The sequence below is a fragment of the Oncorhynchus clarkii genome, chromosome 16, assembly GCF_045791955.1.
Source record: "Oncorhynchus clarkii lewisi isolate Uvic-CL-2024 chromosome 16, UVic_Ocla_1.0, whole genome shotgun sequence".
NCBI lineage: Eukaryota > Metazoa > Chordata > Actinopteri > Salmoniformes > Salmonidae > Oncorhynchus > Oncorhynchus clarkii.
In genome coordinates this window covers 12,778,471-12,801,901 of record NC_092162.1, presented here as the reverse complement: position 1 = coordinate 12,801,901, position 23,431 = coordinate 12,778,471, and the positions used below count along the sequence as shown (strand labels likewise).

The 23,431-nt window shown below is 41.7% G+C and overlaps 1 protein-coding gene and 1 pseudogene across 1 annotated transcript; both read right to left on the bottom strand.

Annotated features, from left to right (window-relative positions):
* Window positions 1–8,075: 8,075 nt before the first annotated feature.
* Window positions 8,076–11,544, bottom strand: LOC139367454 (interferon-induced protein with tetratricopeptide repeats 5-like; annotated as a pseudogene).
* A 5,218-nt stretch (window positions 11,545–16,762) lies between these two features.
* Window positions 16,763–20,231, bottom strand: LOC139367453 (interferon-induced protein with tetratricopeptide repeats 5-like). Its single transcript, XM_071105666.1, has 2 exons — window positions 20,188–20,231; window positions 16,763–18,409 (listed from the first exon to the last, which is right to left on the bottom strand). The coding sequence occupies exons 1-2, from the start codon at window positions 20,190–20,192 to the stop codon at window positions 16,981–16,983; spliced, it is 1,434 nt and encodes a 477-aa protein (XP_070961767.1). The 5' UTR covers window positions 20,193–20,231; the 3' UTR covers window positions 16,763–16,980.
* Between the last annotated feature and the right edge of the window lie 3,200 nt (window positions 20,232–23,431).

Here is a 23,431-nt window from a genome sequence, read left to right as displayed (position 1 = left end):
CCATATATTGCGACCTGTATGCTCTCGTTGGCTGGCCCTCGCTTCATATTCCTCGTCAAACCCACTGGCGCCAGGTCATCTATAAGTCTTTGCTAGGTAAAGCCCCGCCTTATCTCAGCTCACTGGTCACCATAGCAGCACCCACCAGTAACACGCGCTACAGCAGGTATATTTCACTGGTCACCCCCAAAGCCAATTCCTCCTTTGGCCGCCTTTCCTTCCAGTTCTCTGCTGCCAATGACTGGAACGAATTGCAACAATCACTGAAGCTGGAGACTCATATCTCCCTCGCTAACTTTAAGCATCAGCTATCAGAGCAGCTTACAGATCATTGCACCTGTACATAGCCCATCTGTAAATAGCCCATCCTACTACCTCATCCCCATATTGTTATTTATTTATTTTTTGCTCCTTTGCACCCTAGTATCTCAACTTGCACATCAGTACACTCCAGTGTTTAATTGCTAAATTGTAATGATTTCGCCAGTACTGCCTATTTATTGCCGTACCTCCCTAATTTTACCTCATTTGCACACACTGTATATAGACTTTTCTGTTGTGTTATTGACTGTATGTTTGTTTATTCCATGTGTAACTCTGTGTTGTTGTTTGTGTCGCACTGCTTTGCTTTATCTTGGCCAGGTCACAGTTGTAAATGGGAACTTGTTCTCAACTGGCCTACCTGGTTAAATAAATGTGAAATAGAGAATATAAACAGCTCTAATGTTACAGGCTTCACTCTCATGGTGCATTGTAAAAGTCTGCGCAGGACCAATTTCTTCATCCCTCTCCAGTTCTTCCCTGTTGGATTTCTGTCAGACTGACTCCCGCCCGCTACTGCAAGAACAGTATGGAATCAATATCATGTCAAATGTATTGTGAACACACAGCATGCATTTTGTAGAAAAAGATTGCACTTTCTCTTGAGCTATACCCTTTACCAGAGGGAGGATTTTTGGACAGAGAAATAATGGGTGACCAATATTTAGGCCTATTTCTAGGCAATGTAGTAAACTATAGGCTAATCATAGGCCTATTTAGGCAGTACATTTCCCTGGAAAGATAACTGCCCCGTGCTTCTTCGCACATGCATAGGCTATAGCCTACTGTATTTAATAGAGACCACACGCGCACCTGTTCTCGTGAACTGGAAGCAGCAAGAATGATGACAACGACACCTGCTACGTTTTTCATAGTCCTATAGGTAATAGTCTACCTTTTAGGAGGACGATTTGCAGGCAGAGACAAATAAATGAGTAATCAATACTTATAGAAAATGAAAAGGCGCAACGATCACTCACCATAGTAGCCTAACCGATGTGCGCTTTGAGCCCTTTCCTTTTCAAGGATGATTACATTTTTTCATTGCACATGGTTGAGCGCCCTCCACTTTCCATGATCAATATTTATTTACAGACACTGTAATAAACTACAGTCGAATCACATTTGAATTAATTTCATATTCAAGTTAACTGCCACATGATTCTCCGCACATGTAGGCAGCCTACTCTATCAATGAGACCACACATACTAGGCGCACTTGAACTCTCATGCCTAGCTAGGAGTAGTAGGCTACTGAAGTTGATGCAGCAAAAATATGTGCTTTTAATACAATAGGTAGGCTAATGCATACAATGCAGAAAGAGGACCGTTTCCAAATAATCGATGGGACAACAAAACTAGTTTCCTCCCGAAGTTGTCTGTCTGAATGCCAGCTCCCGCCCACTGCGCCACAATGATCTCTGTCAGGACCTGCAGGTCCCGCAGGCTCGCTGCAGGAATGCAGTCCTCTAGTGCAGTCAGTACACAACACTATGCTCCTCATGTCTTAGCACGATTAGATGGTGACAGCAGGGTCAGACAGCCAGGGAAGATCAGTCTACGGAGCTCAGGTGAATTTTGCAATATATTAACAATACCATTGAATTATACAATGTTCCATCTTGTATTGATAGGTAGTTACAGGACAGCAGTTTAAGCTTAAAGCTACAGTCTGGGATCTGGAAATAATGGTCATTTCAATTATTGAACCATTGATTATTTTCTTGGATAATATAATGTATACATGTACTCCAAGGTAATTATTTGTCATTTTAGGAGGATCAGATGGTGACTGGGGTCTCAGCAGGGTCAGGCAGCCAGGGAAGACCAGCAGATACTTCACTTTATTCACTCTGTGCAGCAAACACTGGACAAGCCTGATGCTATTTTAAGGCAGTCTGCCAAACCTCAAGTTGATTTCCAAACTGTATCAATGGTTGATAGAGGCTTTTCCAGAATAACACTTAACATGTAAAACAAAAATGTGAGGAAGACCTGGTAGAAGCTATTGATGATGATGATGATGAATGAATACATATTTGATTTAATGCTCAGTCATGTTAATATAATCTCAGACGTAAATTACTGCAGTTTAAGGCCATCCATAGAACATACTATATGTCAGTGAAACTGAATATCACGCATTAAGAAATGCAATACCTCTGCTGGAGGTGTAAAACACAAAAGGGGACATATTTGCACATGTTATGGTCTCATGAAGGCTGAATGAATTCTGGCAAAGAGTATGTTCTTTCATCTCAGCATGTCTACATATTCTCTTTTCTCCCTGTTTTTGTTTTCTTGGAAATATTGATACTGGAGGCGTTTAACAGTGCATTCAGAAAGTATTCAGACCCCTTCCCCTTTTCCTTATTTTGTTACATTACAGCCTTGTTCTAAAATTTATTAAATTGTTTTTCCCCTTCATCAATCTACACACAATGCCCCATAATGACAAAGCAAAAACAGGTTTTTAGAAATGTTTGCAAAAGTATAAACCCCCCCACCCCTCTGGAAATATTACATTTACATAAGTATTTGGACCCTTTACTGAGTACTTTGTTAAAGCACCTTTGGCAGTGATTACAGCCTCGAGTCTTCTTGGGTATGACGCTACATACTTGGCACACCTGTATTTGTGGAATTTCTCCCATTCTTCTCTGCAGATCCTCTGAAGCTCTGTCAAGTTGTATGAGGAGCTTTGCTGCTCAGCTATTTTCAGATCTCTCCAGAGATGTTAGACTGAGTTCAAGTCAGTCAAATCAAACCAAATCAAATTGTATTTGTCACACGTGTTTAGCAGATGTTATTGCAGGTAAAGCGAAATGCTTGTGTTTCTAGTTCTAACAGTGCAGTAATATCTAACAATTTCACAACAATACACACAAATCTAAAGTAAATCTAAAGCAGCCTCTATTGTGATAGTGATGGATGGTTGTTGCTAATATGACTAGAATGACATTGTAAGTAACAGCCAAATTTCCAGGACATATGCAGGTCTTAAATGTGCAGAAAGCTTAAATTCCTGTTAATCTAACTGCACTGTCCAATTTACAGTAGCTTTTACAGTGAAAAAATACCATGATATTGTTGATATTGTTGATACATTCACCTCTGAAGGTAAATAATGCACTTACATTTGGTAATCTTGCTCTGATTTGTCATCCCGAGGGTCCCAGAGATAAAATGTAGTACAGTTTCGTTTGATAAATTAAACATTTTATATTCTAATGTCGGAACTAGTTCGACAGATTTAACCCCTGCTGTCAGATCCTTAACAGTCTGATGGTCTTGAGATAGAAGCTATTTTTCAGTCTCTCGGTCCCTGCTTTAATGCACATGTACTGACCTTGCCTTCTGGATGATAGCAGAGTGAACAGGCAGTGGCTCAGGTGGTTGTTGTCCTTGATGATCTTTTTGGCCTTCCTGTGACATCGGGTGCTGTAGGTGTCCTAGAGGGCAGGTATTTTACCCCCGGTGATGCATTGGGTAGACCGCACCACCCTCTGGAGAGCCCTGCAGTTGCGGGCAGTTCTTGTACCAGACGGTGATACAGCCCGACAAGATGCTCTCAATTGTGCATCTGTAAAAGTGTGTGAGGGTTTTAGGTGCCAAGCCACATTTCTTTAGCCTCCTGAGGTTGAAGAGACGCTGTTGTGCCTTCTTCACCACACTCTCTGTGTGGGTGGACCATTTCAGTTTGTCAGTGATATGTACGCTGAGGAACTTGAAGCTTTCCACCTTCTCCACTGCCGTCCCATCGATGTGGACACGGGTTGCTCCCTCTGCTGTTTCCTGAAGTCCACAATCTACTATTTTGTTTTGTTGTTGTTTTGTGAGAGGTTATTTTCCTGGCACCACACTCCCAGGGCTCTCACCTCTTCCCTGTAGGCTGTCTCTTCATAGTTGGTAATCAGGCCTACTACTGTTGTGTTGTCTGCAAACTTAATGATTGAGTTGGAGGGAGTACAGGAGGGGGCTGAGCACGCATCCTTGTGGGGCCCCAGTGTTTAGTATCAGCGAAGTGGAGGTGTTTTTTCCTACCTTCACCACCTGGAGGGCGGCCCATCAGGAAGACCAGGACCCAGTTGCACTGGGCGGGGTTCAGACCCAGGGCCTCAAGTTTAATGCTGAGCTTGGAGGGTACTATGGTGTTGAATGGTGAATTATAGTCAATGAACAGCATTCTTACATAGGTATTCCTCATGTCCAGATGGGATAGGTCAGCGTGCATTGCGATTGCATCATCTGTGGATGTATTGGAGCGGTAAGCAAATTGAAGTGGGCCTAGGGTGTCAGGCCGGGCTCTGTCTGGGCCACTCAAAGACATTCAGAGTCTTGTCCCGAAGCCACTCCTGCGTTGTCTTGGCTGTGTGCTTATGGTCGTTGTGCTGTTGGATGGGGAAACTTTGCCCCTGTCTGAGATCCTGAGCGCTCTGGAGTAGGTTTTCATCAAGGATCTCTCTGTACTTTGCTCCGTTCATCTTTCCCTCGATCCTGACTAGTCTCCCAGTCCCTGCCGCTGAAAAACATCCACACAGCATTATGATACTGCCATCACCATGCTTCACCGTAGGGATGATGTCAGGTTTTCTCCAGACGTGACGCTTGGCATTCAGGCAAAAGAGTTCAATCTTGGTTTCATCAGACCAGAACATCTTGTTTCTTATGGTCTGGGATTCCTTTAGGTTCCTTTTGGCAAACTAAAAGCGGGCTGTCATGTGCCTTTTACTGAGGAGTGGCTTCCGTCTGGCAACTCTACCATAAAAGCCTGATTGGTCGAGTGCTGCAGAGATGGTAGCCCTTCTGGAAGGTTCTCCCATCTTTACAGAGGAACTCTGAAAGGCTGCTCTTCCCTGTTTGGCTGGACAGCCAGCTCAGGGAAGACTCTTGGTGGATCCAAACTTCTTCCGTCTAAGAATGATGGAGGCCACTGTGTTGTTGGGGACCTTCAGTGCTGCAGACATTTTTTTGGTACCCTTCCCCCGATCTGTAACTTGACACAATCCTGTCTCGGGGGTCTACAGACAATTCCTTCAACCTCATGGCTTGGTTTTTGCTCTGACATGCACTGTCAACTTTGGGACCATGTCCAATCAACTGAATTTACCACAGGTTGACTCCAATCAAGTTGTAGAAACATCTCAAGGACGATCAATGGAAACAGGATGCACCTGAGCTCAATTTCGGGTCTCATAGCAATGGGTCTGAATACTTACACAACCGAACAAACGTTTTAGAACACCTACTCATTCAGTGGTTTTTCTTTCTTTTTACTATTTTCTACATTGTAGAATAATAGTGAAGACATCACAACTATGAAATAGCACGTATGGGATTATGTATTAACCAAAAAAGTGTTAAACAAATCAAGATAAATGTTTTATTTGTGGTTCTTCGAATAGCCACCCTGTGCCTTGATGACAGCTTTGCACACTCTTGGCATTCTCTCAACCAGCTTAGAAACATAGAAATATAACATAGAAAAATAATATAGACTACCCACCCCAACTCACGCCCTGCCCACCTAACACGAAGACATAAAAATAAACTAAGGTCAGAACGTGACAGTGAGATACATTTTATGGCGGATTTGCTGTTTCTGTGTGTTAATGTACTTTATATTTGCGGTGTATATGTTTCTTTTAATGATTTTTTTTGTTTCCAATTTAAATAATGAATGTTGTGAACTGGGAAGGAAATTGTGTTGCGAGGGAGTTTAGTTATTGACTAAACTGGTGGGGGTTGGGCGTGCAGGCGGCTAGGGCTGGCTGGTCGGTCTGGGAAAAATTTTATATAGAGAGTTTTAATAAAGACAATCAAAAGTCTTTGTATTTTTTTCAAGAGTTGTTCAGTTGTTAGGCTCTTGGTCAAATTTGCAACACAATATTTATTATTGAATTACCTTTGGTCTAGTTCAGTCTTATTAATCACGTAAGCATTTTGAATAATGATCTCTTACCTAGCTTGATGACTGTGGGTATTTTTGCTTACTTTTTGTTCTAAATGGCAGCATATTGGATTGTGTAAAAATCTTTAAATTACCTTTAGATGCTCAACAAATTCTAGGAGAGGACCCCCTGACACACAGCCAGGTTAAGGAACTTTTAGGGAACTCGTACTCTTCTGTAAGCGTCATTGAAACTACAACATGATCAATGTTCGACCTTAACATTTGATAACTATACAACAGAACAGATGAATAGGAATAACATTTACTCTCACTGGTGGCTAAAAATAACTACCTGAAAGCCACACCCCTAATAAACTACACCTCCAGTGTTCTGATCTCAGTAACCCATCAGCGACAACCCAGCACCCAGCATCAATAACCCAACAGTTTTTAAAGAGAACAACCCAACTAAGTGACCCATCGCCTGCAAACCAGCAGTTGGGTCAACCAAACAACCCAGTATGTTTTGGTGTAGAGGGGCAAAGCTATTGAGATGTAAAAACATACAGTGTGCTTAAAGTTTGGGCTCCATCCGTGGCAAATGCTCAGTCAAAATAGAGCAGAAAAATCAGCAGCATTCTACTTAGGATATTACGACGTTAAGAGACTGATTCATGATCTCTCACTTTGACTTTTTAATCTGAAGCAAGTTTTCTTTTATTCGTGGCCTTGAAGAATTCGCAGGGAAATTGCATTAGGCCTACATAGCCTATCCAATCACTACACTTGTTAATATCTGTAATGAAATATGTTTTATTTAGTTAAGGAATGTATCTTTAAATGTGAACAACATCAAAATATTATTGTCTTATTTGACAAGGTTGGTTGGTTTTTGGAGCAAAGTAGAAAGAAGCACGTTAACAAGCTCAAAGATCATCAAGTTTATGGCAGTATGTTTTATTATCTCTTTCACAATGTTAATGCCAGTTACAAGAGCAACAACAGTTGAACGGTCGGTGAAGATATCTAATCAACTACCTGAAAGGTGACACATCCAAAGACATAAAAACATGTTTTCCTAAAGTAATACATTCTAATTAAAAAAAATACATGTTGGAATTTTACACAAAAAAAATCGAACATAAGAAAAATGCACGCAACTTGAAGTTACTGTTACACTTTATGATTAAAACCATTTAAAATGCATGTAGCAGTACTCCAATAAGCCATGTGTTGTGTAACAATATGTGTATTTCTCAGCACCAGTATATCTTACAAGACTCTTTTCGATGTTAGGAGAAAGACCAAGGTCATGGGTTGAAATGGGGACCTGTTTTTATCCTCTTATCTTATCCCAACATGGAGTTAAAAGCCATCAAACACACTCTGTCCACTTGTGACAACCAGTCCCATTGCGGGTTTGGATGTCACACAGTATGGGGTTGGTTGTCACAATATTTGCTAGTAGCTTATTCCTTTACTTGATCAAACAATATTTCTAACAAAATTCAGCATTTTATGCCGTGAGGATAACACGTGACATTTTCAGTGAATTTGTGTGTGTGTGTGCTTGCACATGCGTGTGTGGGTGTGTGACAGAAAACATGTGTGTTTGAGAGAAAAGCAACGAAGGGAGCTCTTTATATCACAAGAACAAAATAGCTTGCAATTTATTGTATACCGGGGGTGGCAATGTTGAAAGTGACAACCAACCCCGTATTCCATGTGACAACCATCCCCAACTACACCACCCCCCAATGCTAATTAAGATGTTAGTTACCACATGACTTGACCTAGGAATTTAAATATCTCTCCCTTTCCTTTTTTCAACAAACATCCTTGTTCATGGATACTCTGATAATTCAAACATTTACAAAGAAAATGTCATACTTTTAAAAAAAACTTTTACCTATGAAAAACACAAATTCATCTCACCACAATGTTTTGTCATGTTGACATAAATTGACCAGGTGGATGAGTTCTTTCAAATTCATACATTTTAACCTTCCAATTATTACACAGCGCCATTTCAATTGGGAGTAATTAGCACTGTGACAACCATCACCGGTCTCCCCTATATCATATCAGTTTCATTCCTTTGCCTAGGGCATCTGTAAGGTCATCTGTGTCTGAAGAGTGCACCTCGACTCTCCTTGGCTCTTCAGCATTCCTGCCTTTTTTGTCTTCAATTGCGAGGAATTCCAAAATCTCAGAGGCATCACCAACTGTCTTCTTTTTAGTCTGACACCACTCTGCTATCTGCATCAGTATCTTCCTAGCCTTATTCCTGTGCCAACTCTCAATCGGAATCTGGTAGGCCTTTTTGAACTGGGTCACAGCACCATACACGTCTTTCTTCTTGTAGTACAGAAACCGTCCGAAACAGGAGTGGCATTGCTGCTTGTCTGAGTCACTAAGGGACTCATCTTTCAGCAGGATGGTGAAGATCTTCATCGCCTCCTCCAGCTGGTAGTTGTCTCCGTAAGCCTCAGCCAGGTTCAACCTGAATTGGACGTTGGATGGCTTCAGTTCCACAGCTCTGGAGAAGTGATGGATGCAGAGCTCCATCTTCTCTCTTATCTGGCGTGCGTTGACCCATCTCCCTTCCCTCTTCTGCTCAGACATCTGGTGGAACTGCTGTTTGTGACACAGGCCGATTTGGTAATGCATGAAGGGGGAGTTTACAGACAGTTTGACAGCTTCCTCCAAAACCTCCAGGGTCTCATTGATGTCCGCATGCCTGCAATACTGGGCCAAGTAATATGTGACGTGAGGCACGTCAGGAGACAGTCTGAGGGCCTCTTTGATGAGTTTCATGGACTCATGTCGACTTTGGTTTTGAAGCTGCACAGCTAGTAGGACCATGATTTCAGTGTTATCGGGCTCTAAGGATAAGGCTTTCCTTAGCTGAGTAGCACCTTCAGTATGCGCCAATCTCTCTGTTCCATCCATGGCTAATCCCTCCAACCTGTACAGGACCATGGCATAGCCCACGTTGAAGGATGCATTGTCTGGTTCTTCCTTAAGAGCTTTCTGAAAGCTCTCCTTTGCCCCCAAATAAAATAGCCCCCCAAGCCTTAGAAAACTCCAAGCCTTCTCACCATGTATTGAAGGTAAGCTGCCTTGAATAGCAGTCGTAACACCCTTATTGATGTTTTCCAGCTTTCCAATGTAGGCATCCACATCATTCATGTTCCCTGAGTGTTAGTGAACCCATGCAAAGTTAGCATAGGTTACCAGTAACTCTGTATCATCCTGTCTATTCTTCAATGCACTCTCAGCCTTGTGGAGATACTCAAGAGCACTAACATTGTTTTCCTCCAGGTGGCTCAGAAAGGCTAGTAAGTTGAAATATATGGCATGGTTCAGAGTGCTGAACTTCATGATGCGATCCAGAAGTTTTTCAGGGAGGCTGTCCCGGTCCTTGATGTCATCCTTTTCTATTCCCCATGTAAAGTGACACTCAAGTGCTTTCAGCTTCACTTCCATATCTGTTGTGACAGAAGCGCTATGAGAAAAAAGAAAAATACCCATTAGTATTTGTTATTATAATATTATTATTAGCCCATCATTGTTGTCGTTGTTATCAGCCATCATCATCCTCATCATCATCACAACAGCATGGACAGTACCAGTCAAAGGTTTGGACACACATACTCATTCAAGAGTTTTTCTTTATTTTACTTTTTTCTACATTGTAGAATAATAGTGAAGACATCACAACTATGAAATAACATGTATGGGATTATGTATTAACCAAAAAAGTGTTAAACAAATCAAAATACATTTTATATTTGTGGTTCTTCAAATAGCCACCCTTTGCTTTGATGACAGCACTGCACACTCTTGGCATTCTCTCAACCAGCTTCATCTGGAATGCTTTTCCAACAGTCTTGAAGGAGTTCCCACATATGCTGAGCACTTGTTGGCAGTTAATGTTGAGATATGTCTGTTGCTTGAATTTATTTGGGCTGCTTTTTCTGTGGCTGGTAAATCTAATGAATATATCCTCTGCAGAAGAGGTAACTCTGGGTCTTCCATTCCTGTGGAGGTCGTCATGAGAGACAGTTTCATCATAGCGCTTGATGGTTTTTCGACTGCACTTGAAGAAACTATTGTTATTGAAGTTATTGAAATTGTCCGTATTGACTGACCTTCATGTCTTAAGGTAATGATGGACTGTCGTTTCTCTTTGCTTATTTTTGCAGTTCTTGCCATAATATGGACTTGGTATTTTACCAAATGGGGCTATCTTCTGTATACCACCCCTACCTTGTTACAACACAACTGATTGGCTCAAACGCATTAAGAAAGAAATAAATTCCAGATATTAACAAGGCACACCTGTTAATTGAAATTAATTCCAGGTGACTACCTCATGATGCTCGTTGAGAGAATGTCAAGAGTGTGCAAAGCTCTCATCAAGGCAAAGGGTGGCTACTTTGAAGAATCTCAAATATAATATATATTGTTTTACACTGTTTGGTTACTACATGATTCCATATGTGTTATTTTATAGTTTGATGTAGTAAATAGAAAAACCCTGGAATGAGTAGGTGTGTCCAAACTTTTGACTGGTACTGTATATCTTTAAAAAAAATATATATTTCTTTATTATTTTCCCCTAACCTTACCACTCTCCCCTAATTGGAGTAAACTAATGGACGACAACACATAGGTTTCTACTTCCAGCTTATACGTACTTTATACACTTTACGGACACAATATATTTTACAATAGTTATCTTTTGTTTGTTTTTCCTTCATCTACCCTCAACCCCTCTGATCTATCTCAGAAGACCATCCAGTTAGATTTTTATTTGCCATATATTTTTAACTGTGCTGTTTCACAAAAGATCTGAACCTATGTACATTTTATGGACACAGGATATTTTACAATAGTTATCAAGGATTTGTGTTTTCTTTTGGGGATTGTTTCACCATGCTTACTTTCCAACATGTTTGAGTGTTGATTATATTGGTAATATTGGTCGATACATTTCTCTAGCCTTATAATTTGTTTTGTGTTATCCAGATGGAAGGTTATTGCACACGAGTAGGTGGATTGAAGTGCTAATATTTAGTCAAATTTACAAAAATGGAATATTCTGCTTTTATCTTGAGACGTTCTGCAGCAAAGTGTTCAGTCCACCATAACTCCACTCTCTCTTTCTCACTCATAACACAACAACATTGTTTATTATTGTGTTATATTAAGTACATTAGAGAGAGAGATTATGTATGTGCATGTCATTCAAATATGTTATAATTTTTGTAAAATTCTTACCTCATTTTACAGTCAATGGCAGAGAAGGAAGGCAACAGTATTGAGATAATAACACTCAGAAACACTACCCACATCCTGTGAAATCAAAGCTTTTCATTTAGCAGAAAGGAAAACGAAACTGATACGTGCTTGCCATATACAGTGGGGAGAACAAGTATTTGATACACTGACGATTTTGCAGGTTTTCCTACTTACAAAGCATGTAGAGGTCTGTAATTTGTTTCATAGGTACACTTCAACTGTGAGAGACGGAATCTAAAACAAAAATCCAGAAAATGACATTGTATGATTCTTAAGTCATTAATTTGCATTTTATTTCATGACATAAGTATTTGATCACCTACCAACCAGTAAGAATTCCGTCTCTCACAGACCTGTTACTTTTTCTTAAAGAAGCCCTCCTGTTCTCCACTCATTACCTGTATTAACTGCACCTGTTTGAACTCATGGATTAAAATCCTGCAGCGCACGCAAGGTCCCCCTGCTCAAGCCAGCGCATGGCCAGGCCCGTCTGAAGTTTGCCAATGATCATGGAAGTTTGCCAATGACCTCTGGAGAGCCCTGCGGTTGCGGGCGGTGCAGTTCCCGTACCAGACGGTGATACAGCCCGACAAGATGCTCTCAATTGTGCATCTGTAGAAGTTTGTGAGGGTTTTAGGTGCCAAGCCAAATTTCTTTAGCCTCCTGAGGTTGAAGAGATGCTGTTGTACCTTCTTCACCACACTATCTGTGTGGGTGGACCATTTCAGTTTGTCAGTGATATGTACTCTGAGGAACTTGAAGCTTTCCACCTTCTCCACTGCCATCCGATCGATGTGGACACCGGGCTGCTCCCTCTGCCCTTTCCTGAAGTCCACAATCTACTCTTTTGTTTTGTTGATGTTGGGTGAGAGGTTATTTTCCTGGCACCACACTCCCAGGGCCCTAACCTCCTCCCTGTAGGCTGTCTCATCATTGTTGGTAATCAGGCCTTCTACTGTTGTGTTGTCTGCAAACTTAATGATTGAGTTGGAGGGAGTACAGGAGGGGGCTGAGCACGCATCCTTGTGGGGCCCCAGTGTTGAGTATCAGCGAAGTGGAGGTGTTTTTTTCCTACCTTCACCACCTGGTGGTGGCCCATCAGGAAGTCCAGGACCCAGTTGCACAGGGCGGTGTTCAGACCCAGGGCCTTAAGATTAATGATGAGCTTGGAGGGTACTATGGTGTTGAATGCTGAGCTATAGTCAATGAACAGCATTCTTACATAGGTATTCCTCATGTCCAGATGGGATAGGTCAGCGTGCATTGCGATTGCATCATCTGTGGATGTATTGGAGCGGTAAGCAAATTGAAGTGGGCCTAGGGTGTCAGGCCGGGCTCTGTCTGGGCCACTCAAAGACATTCAGAGACTTGTCCCGAAGCCACTCCTGCGTTGTCTTGGCTGTGTGCTTATGGTCGTTGTGCTGTTGGATGGGGAAACTTTGCCCCTGTCTGAGATCCTGAGCGCTCTGGAGTAGGTTTTCATCAAGGATCTCTCTGTACATTGCTCCGTTCATCTTTCCCTCGATCCTGACTAGTCTCCCAGTCCCTGCAGCTGAAAAACATCCACACAGCATTATGATACTGCCATCACCATGCTTCACCGTAGGGATGATGTCAGGTTTCCTCCAGACGTGACGCTTGGCATTCAGGCAAAAGAGTTCAATCTTGGTTTCATCAGACCAGAACATCTTGTTTCTTATGGTCTGGGATTCCTTTAGGTTCCTTTTGGCAAACTAAAAGCGGGCTGTCATGTGCCTTTTACTGAGGAGTGGCTTCCGTCTGGCAACTCTACCATAAAAGCCTGATTGGTCGCGTGCTTCAGAGATGGTAGCCCTTCTGGAAGGTTCTCCCATCTTTACAGAGGAACTCTGAAAGGCTGCTCTTCCCTGTTTGGCTGGACAGCCAGCTCAGGGAAGACTCTTGGTGGATCCAAACTTCTTCCGTCTAAGAATGATGGAGGCCACTGTGTTGTTGGGGACCTTCAGTGCTGCAGACATTTTTTTGGTACCCTTCCCCAGATCTGTAACTTGACACAATCCTGTCTCGGGGGTCTACAGACAATTCCTTCAACCTCATGGCTTGTTTTTTGCTCTGACATGCACTGTCAACTTTGGGACCATGTCCAATCAACTGAATTTACCACAGGTTGACCCCAATCAAGTTGTAGAAACATCTCAAGGATGATCAGTGGAAACAGGATGCACCTGAGCTCAATTTCGGGTCTCATAGCAATGGGTCTGAATACTTACACAACCGGTAAAACGTTTTAGAACACCTACTCATTCAGTGGTTTTTCTTTCTTTTTACTATTTTCTACATTGTAGAATAATAGTGAAGACATCACAACTATGAAATAACACGTATGGGATTATGTATTAACCAAAAAAGTGTTAAACAAATCAAAATAAATGTTTTATTTGTGGTTCTTCGAATAGCCACCCTGTGCCTTGATGACAGCTTTGCACACTCTTGGCATTCTCTCAACCAGCTTCATGAGGTGGCTGCCTCTCGGGCTTCCTTGCCAGCCGTGTTCCCACATACCGCTGGTTCCTTTCTCCGGCTGCCTCTGCTCTCCTAGCTGCCTCCACCTGTTCTCCACCTGATCTCCTCCCATGTGTAGACTCCCTTGCCGTCCAGAACATCCTCCCATGTCCAGGAGTCCACCTTACTATGCTGCTTGGTCCGTTGGTGATGGGACGTTCTGTCACGGCTGGCTGAAGGACTGGACCAAGGTTAAGCATGGTAAGCGTACATTTTCTCTTTATTCAAAAATTACGCCGACAAAACAAAGAACAAAAACCAAACCGTGACGCTTTGGACTATGTGCCCTGAACAAAGACAAAGTTAACTTCCCACAAAACAGGTGGGGGAAAAGAGTACCTAAGTATGGTTCTCAATCAGAGACAACGATAGACAGCTGTCCCTGATTGAGAACCATACCCGGCCAAGACATAGAAATATAACATAGAAAAAGAACATAGACTACCCACCCCAACTCACGCCCTGCCCACCTAACACGAAGACATAAAAATAAACTAAGGTCAGAACGTGACAGTGAGATACATTTTATGGCGGATTTGCTGTTTCTGTGTGTTAATGTACTTTATATTTGCGGTGTATATGTTTCTTTTAATTATTTTTTTTGTTTCCAATTTAAAAAATGAATGTTGTGAACTGGGAAGGAAATTGTGTTGCGAGGGAGTTGAGTTATTGACTAAACTGGTGGGGGTTGGGCGTGCAGGCGGCTAGGGCTGGCTGGTCGGTCTGGGAAAAATTTTATATAGAGAGTTTTAATAAAGACAATCAAAAGTCTTTGTATTTTTTTCAAGAGTTGTTCAGTTGTTAGGCTCTTGGTCAAAGGTGCAACACAATATTTATTATTGAATTACCTTTGGTCTAGTTCAGTCTTATTAATCACGTAAGCATTTTGAATAATGATCTCTTACCTAGCTTGATGACTGTGGGTATTTTTGCTTACTTTTTGTTCTAAACGGAGACAGCATATTGGATTGTGTAAAAATCTTTAAATTACCTTTAGATGCTCAACAAATTCTAGGAGAGGACCCCCTGACACACTGCCAGGTTAAGGAACTTTTCGGGAACTCGTACTCTTCTGTAAGCGTCATTGAAACTACAACATGATCAATGTTCGACCTTAACATTTGATAACTATACAACAGAACAGATGAATAGGAATGACATTTACTCTCACTGGTGGCTAAAAATAACTACCTGAAAGCCACACCCCTAATAAACTACACCTCCAGTGTTCTGATCTCAGTAACCCATCAGCGACAACCCAGCACCCAGCATCAATAACCCAACAGTTTTTAAAGAGAACAACCCAACTAAGTGACCCATCGCCTGCAAACCAGCAGTTGGGTCAACCAAACAACCCAGTATGTTTTGGTGTAGAGGGGCAAAGCTATTGAGATGTAAAAACATACAGTGTGCTTAAAGTTTAGGCTCCATCCGTGGCAAATGCTCAGTCAAAATAGAGCAGAAAAATCAGCAGCATTCTACTTAGGATATTACGACGTTAAGAGACTGATTCATGATCTCTCACTTTGACTTTTTAATCTGAAGCAAGCTTTCTTTTATTCGTGGCCTTGAAGAATTCGCAGGGAAATTGCATTAGGCCTACATAGCCTATCCAATCACTACACTTGTTAATATCTGTAATGAAATATGTTTTATTTAGTTAAGGAATGTATCTTTAAATGTGAACAACATCAAAATATTATTGTCTTATTTGACAAGGTTGGTTGGTTTTTGGAGCAAAGTAGAAAGAAGCACGTTAACAAGCTCAAAGATCATCAAGTTTATGGCAGTATGTTTTATTATCTCTTTCACAATGTTAATGCCAGTTACAAGAGCAACAACAGTTGAACGGTCGGTGAAGATATCTAATCAACTACCTGAAAGGTGACACATCCAAAGACATAAAAACATGTTTTCCTAAAGTAATACATTCTAATTAAAAAAAATACATGTTGGAATTTTACACAAAAAAAATCGAACATAAGAAAAATGCACGCAACTTGAAGTTACTGTTACACTTTATGATTAAAACCATTTAAAATGCATGTAGCAGTACTCCAATAAGCCATGTGTTGTGTAACAATATGTGTATTTCTCAGCACCAGTATATCTTACAAGACTCTTTTCGATGTTAGGAGAAAGACCAAGGTCATGGGTTGAAATGGGGACCTGTTTTTATCCTCTTATCTTATCCCAACATGAAGTTAAAAGCCATCAAACACACTCTGTCCACTTGTGACAACCAGTCCCATTGCGGGTTTGGATGTCACACAGTATGGGGTTGGTTGTCACAATATTTGCTAGTAGCTTATTCCTTTACTTGATCAAACAATATTTCTAACAAAATTCAGCATTTTATGCCGTGAGGATAACACGTGACATTTTCAGTGAATTTGTGTGTGTGTGTGCTTGCACATGCGTGTGTGGGTGTGTGACAGAAAACATGTGTGTTTGAGAGAAAAGCAACGAAGGGAGCTCTTTATATCACAAGAACAAAATAGCTTGCAATTTATTGTATACCGGGGGTGGCAATGTTGAAAGTGACAACCAACCCCGTATTCCATGTGACAACCATCCCCAACTACACCACCCCCCAATGCTAATTAAGATGTTAGTTACCACATGACTTGACCTAGGAATTTAAATATCTCTCCCTTTCCTTTTTTCAACAAACATCCTTGTTCATGGATACTCTGATAATTCAAACATTTACAAAGAAAATGTCATACTTTTAAAAAAAACTTTTACCTATGAAAAACACAAATTCATCTCACCACAATGTTTTGTCATGTTGACATAAATTGACCAGGTGGATGAGTTCTTTCAAATTCATACATTTTAACCTTCCAATTATTACACAGCGCCATTTCAATTGGGAGTAATTAGCACTGTGACAACCATCACCGGTCTCCCCTATATCATATCAGTTTCATTCCTTTGCCTAGGGCATCTGTAAGGTCATCTGTGTCTGAAGAGTGCACCTCGACTCTCCTTGGCTCTTCAGCATTCCTGCCTTTTTTGTCTTCAATTGCGAGGAATTCCAAAATCTCAGAGGCATCACCAACTGTCTTCTTTTTAGTCTGACACCACTCTGCTATCTGCATCAGTATCTTCCTAGCCTTATTCCTGTGCCAACTCTCAATCGGAATCTGGTAGGCCTTTTTGAACTGGGTCACAGCACCATACACGTCTTTCTTCTTGTAGTACAGAAACCGTCCGAAACAGGAGTGGCATTGCTGCTTGTCTGAGTCACTAAGGGACTCATCTTTCAGCAGGATGGTGAAGATCTTCATCGCCTCCTCCAGCTGGTAGTTGTCTCCGTAAGCCTCAGCCAGGTTCAACCTGAATTGGACGTTGGATGGCTTCAGTTCCACAGCTCTGGAGAAGTGATGGATGCAGAGCTCCATCTTCTCTCTTATCTGGCGTGCGTTGACCCATCTCCCTTCCCTCTTCTGCTCAGACATCTGGTGGAACTGCTGTTTGTGACACAGGCCGATTTGGTAATGCATGAAGGGGGAGTTTACAGACAGTTCGACAGCTTCCTCCAAAACCTCCAGGGTCTCATTGATGTCCGCATGCCTGCAATACTGGGCCAAGTAATATGTGACGTGAGGCACGTCAGGAGACAGTCTGAGGGCCTCTTTGATGAGTTTCATGGACTCATGTCGACTTTGGTTTTGAAGCTGCACAGCTAGTAGGACCATGATTTCAGTGTTATCGGGCTCTAAGGATAAGGCTTTCCTTAGCTGAGTAGCACCTTCAGTATGCGCCAATCTCTCTGTTCCATCCATGGCTAATCCCTCCAACCTGTACAGGACCATGGCATAGCCCACGTTGAAGGATGCATTGTCTGGTTCTTCCTTAAGAGCTTTCTGAAAGCTCTCCTTTGCCCCCAAATAAAATAGCCCCCCAAGCCTTAGAAAACTCCAAGCCTTCTCACCATGTATTGAAGGTAAGCTGCCTTGAATAGCAGTCGTAACACCCTTATTGATGTTTTCCAGCTTTCCAATGTAGGCATCCACATCATTCATGTTCCCTGAGTGATAGTGAACCCATGCAAAGTTAGCATAGGTTACCAGTAACTCTGTATCATCCTGTCTATTCTTCAATGCACTCTCAGCCTTGTGGAGATACTCAAGAGCACTAACATTGTTTTCCTCCAGGTGGCTCAGAAAGGCTAGTAAGTTGAAATATATGGCATGGTTCAGAGTGCTGAACTTCATGATGCGATCCAGAAGTTTTTCAGGGAGGCTGTCCCGGTCCTTGATGTCATCCTTTTCTATTCCCCATGTAAAGTGACACTCAAGTGCTTTCAGCTTCACTTCCATATCTGTTGTGACAGAAGCGCTATGAGAAAAAAGAAAAATACCCATTAGTATTTGTTATTATAATATTATTATTAGCCCATCATTGTTGTCGTTGTTATCAGCCATCATCATCCTCATCATCATCACAACAGCATGGACAGTACCAGTCAAAGGTTTGGACACACCTACTCATTCAAGAGTTTTTCTTTATTTTACTTTTTTCTACATTGTAGAATAATAGTGAAGACATCACAACTATGAAATAACATGTATGGGATTATGTATTAACCAAAAAAGTGTTAAACAAATCAAAATACATTTTATATTTGTGGTTCTTCAAATAGCCACCCTTTGCTTTGATGACAGCACTGCACACTCTTGGCATTCTCTCAACCAGCTTCATCTGGAATGCTTTTCCAACAGTCTTGAAGGAGTTCCCACATATGCTGAGCACTTGTTGGCAGTTAATGTTGAGATATGTCTGTTGCTTGAATTTATTTGGGCTGCTTTTTCTGTGGCTGGTAAATCTAATGAATATATCCTCTGCAGAAGAGGTAACTCTGGGTCTTCCATTCCTGTGGAGGTCGTCATGAGAGACAGTTTCATCATAGCGCTTGATGGTTTTTCGACTGCACTTGAAGAAACTATTGTTATTGAAGTTATTGAAATTGTCCGTATTGACTGACCTTCATGTCTTAAGGTAATGATGGACTGTCGTTTCTCTTTGCTTATTTTTGCAGTTCTTGCCATAATATGGACTTGGTATTTTACCAAATGGGGCTATCTTCTGTATACCACCCCTACCTTGTTACAACACAACTGATTGGCTCAAACGCATTAAGAAAGAAATAAATTCCAGATATTAACAAGGCACACCTGTTAATTGAAATTAATTCCAGGTGACTACCTCATGATGCTCGTTGAGAGAATGTCAAGAGTGTGCAAAGCTCTCATCAAGGCAAAGGGTGGCTACTTTGAAGAATCTCAAATATAATATATATTGTTTTACACTGTTTGGTTACTACATGATTCCATATGTGTTATTTTATAGTTTGATGTAGTAAATAGAAAAACCCTGGAATGAGTAGGTGTGTCCAAACTTTTGACTGGTACTGTATATCTTTAAAAAAAATATATATTTCTTTATTATTTTCCCCTAACCTTACCACTCTCCCCTAATTGGAGTAAACTAATGGACGACAACACATAGGTTTCTACTTCCAGCTTATACGTACTTTATACACTTTACGGACACAATATATTTTACAATAGTTATCTTTTGTTTGTTTTTCCTTCATCTACCCTCAACCCCTCTGATCTATCTCAGAAGACCATCCAGTTAGATTTTTATTTGCCATATATTTTTAACTGTGCTGTTTCACAAAAGATCTGAACCTATGTACATTTTATGGACACAGGATATTTTACAATAGTTATCAAGGATTTGTGTTTTCTTTTGGGGATTGTTTCACCATGCTTACTTTCCAACATGTTTGAGTGTTGATTATATTGGTAATATTGGTCGATTCATTTCTCTAGCCTTATAATTTGTTTTGTGTTATCCAGATGGAAGGTTATTGCACACGAGTAGGTGGATTGAAGTGCTAATATTTAGTCAAATTTACAAAAATGGAATATTCTGCTTTTATCTTGAGACGTTCTGCAGCAAAGTGTTCAGTCCACCATAACTCCACTCTCTCTTTCTCACTCATAACACAACAACATTGTTTATTATTGTGTTATATTAAGTACATTAGAGAGAGAGATTATGTATGTGCATGTCATTCAAATATGTTATAATTTTTGTAAAATTCTTACCTCATTTTACAGTCAATGGCAGAGAAGGAAGGCAACAGTATTGAGATAATAACACTCAGAAACACTACCCACATCCTGTGAAATCAAAGCTTTTCATTTAGCAGAAAGGAAAACGAAACTGATACGTGCTTGCCATATACAGTGGGGAGAACAAGTATTTGATACACTGACGATTTTGCAGGTTTTCCTACTTACAAAGCATGTAGAGGTCTGTAATTTGTATCATAGGTACACTTCAACTGTGAGAGACGGAATCTAAAACAAAAATCCAGAAAATGACATTGTATGATTCTTAAGTCATTAATTTGCATTTTATTTCATGACATAAGTATTTGATCACCTACCAACCAGTAAGAATTCCGTCTCTCACAGACCTGTTACTTTTTCTTAAAGAAGCCCTCCTGTTCTCCACTCATTACCTGTATTAACTGCACCTGTTTGAACTCATGGATTAAAATCCTGCAGCGCACGCAAGGTCCCCCTGCTCAAGCCAGCGCATGGCCAGGCCCGTCTGAAGTTTGCCAATGATCATGGAAGTTTGCCAATGACCTCTGGAGAGCCCTGCGGTTGCGGGCGGTGCAGTTCCCGTACCAGACGGTGATACAGCCCGACAAGATGCTCTCAATTGTGCATCTGTAGAAGTTTGTGAGGGTTTTAGGTGCCAAGCCAAATTTCTTTAGCCTCCTGAGGTTGAAGAGATGCTGTTGTACCTTCTTCACCACACTATCTGTGTGGGTGGACCATTTCAGTTTGTCAGTGATATGTACTCTGAGGAACTTGAAGCTTTCCACCTTCTCCACTGCCATCCGATCGATGTGGACACCGGGCTGCTCCCTCTGCCCTTTCCTGAAGTCCACAATCTACTCTTTTGTTTTGTTGATGTTGGGTGAGAGGTTATTTTCCTGGCACCACACTCCCAGGGCCCTAACCTCCTCCCTGTAGGCTGTCTCATCATTGTTGGTAATCAGGCCTTCTACTGTTGTGTTGTCTGCAAACTTAATGATTGAGTTGGAGGGAGTACAGGAGGGGGCTGAGCACGCATCCTTGTGGGGCCCCAGTGTTGAGTATCAGCGAAGTGGAGGTGTTTTTTTCCTACCTTCACCACCTGGTGGTGGCCCATCAGGAAGTCCAGGACCCAGTTGCACAGGGCGGTGTTCAGACCCAGGGCCTTAAGATTAATGATGAGCTTGGAGGGTACTATGGTGTTGAATGCTGAGCTATAGTCAATGAACAGCATTCTTACATAGGTATTCCTCATGTCCAGATGGGATAGGTCAGCGTGCATTGCGATTGCATCATCTGTGGATGTATTGGAGCGGTAAGCAAATTGAAGTGGGCCTAGGGTGTCAGGCCGGGCTCTGTCTGGGCCACTCAAAGACATTCAGAGACTTGTCCCGAAGCCACTCCTGCGTTGTCTTGGCTGTGTGCTTATGGTCGTTGTGCTGTTGGATGGGGAAACTTTGCCCCTGTCTGAGATCCTGAGCGCTCTGGAGTAGGTTTTCATCAAGGATCTCTCTGTACATTGCTCCGTTCATCTTTCCCTCGATCCTGACTAGTCTCCCAGTCCCTGCAGCTGAAAAACATCCACACAGCATTATGATACTGCCATCACCATGCTTCACCGTAGGGATGATGTCAGGTTTCCTCCAGACGTGACGCTTGGCATTCAGGCAAAAGAGTTCAATCTTGGTTTCATCAGACCAGAACATCTTGTTTCTTATGGTCTGGGATTCCTTTAGGTTCCTTTTGGCAAACTAAAAGCGGGCTGTCATGTGCCTTTTACTGAGGAGTGGCTTCCGTCTGGCAACTCTACCATAAAAGCCTGATTGGTCGCGTGCTTCAGAGATGGTAGCCCTTCTGGAAGGTTCTCCCATCTTTACAGAGGAACTCTGAAAGGCTGCTCTTCCCTGTTTGGCTGGACAGCCAGCTCAGGGAAGACTCTTGGTGGATCCAAACTTCTTCCGTCTAAGAATGATGGAGGCCACTGTGTTGTTGGGGACCTTCAGTGCTGCAGACATTTTTTTGGTACCCTTCCCCAGATCTGTAACTTGACACAATCCTGTCTCGGGGGTCTACAGACAATTCCTTCAACCTCATGGCTTGTTTTTTGCTCTGACATGCACTGTCAACTTTGGGACCATGTCCAATCAACTGAATTTACCACAGGTTGACCCCAATCAAGTTGTAGAAACATCTCAAGGATGATCAATGGAAACAGGATGCACCTGAGCTCAATTTCGGGTCTCATAGCAATGGGTCTGAATACTTACACAACCGGTAAAACGTTTTAGAACACCTACTCATTCAGTGGTTTTTCTTTCTTTTTACTATTTTCTACATTGTAGAATAATAGTGAAGACATCACAACTATGAAATAACACGTATGGGATTATGTATTAACCAAAAAAGTGTTAAACAAATCAAAATAAATGTTTTATTTGTGGTTCTTCGAATAGCCACCCTGTGCCTTGATGACAGCTTTGCACACTCTTGGCATTCTCTCAACCAGCTTCATGAGGTGGCTGCCTCTCGGGCTTCCTTGCCAGCCGTGTTCCCACATACCGCTGGTTCCTTTCTCCGGCTGCCTCTGCTCTCCTAGCTGCCTCCACCTGTTCTCCACCTGATCTCCTCCCATGTGTAGACTCCCTTGCCGTCCAGAACATCCTCCCATGTCCAGGAGTCCACCTTACTATGCTGCTTGGTCCGTTGGTGATGGGACGTTCTGTCACGGCTGGCTGAAGGACTGGACCAAGGTGAAGCATGGTAAGCGTACATTTTCTCTTTATTCAAAAATTACGCCGACAAAACAAAGAACAAAAACCAAACCGTGACGCTTTGGACTATGTGCCCTGAACAAAGACAAAGTTAACTTCCCACAAAACAGGTGGGGGAAAAGAGTACCTAAGTATGGTTCTCAATCAGAGACAACGATAGACAGCTGTCCCTGATTGAGAACCATACCCGGCCAAGACATAGAAATATAACATACAAAAAGAACATAGACTACCCACCCCAACTCAGCCCTGCCCACCTAACACGAAGACATAAAAATAAACTAAGGTCAGAACGTGACAGTGAGATACATTTTATGGCGGATTTGCTGTTTCTGTGTGTTAATGTACTTTATATTTGCGGTGTATATGTTTCTTTTAATTATTTTTTTTGTTTCCAATTTAAAAAATGAATGTTGTGAACTGGGAAGGAAATTGTGTTGCGAGGGAGTTGAGTTATTGACTAAACTGGT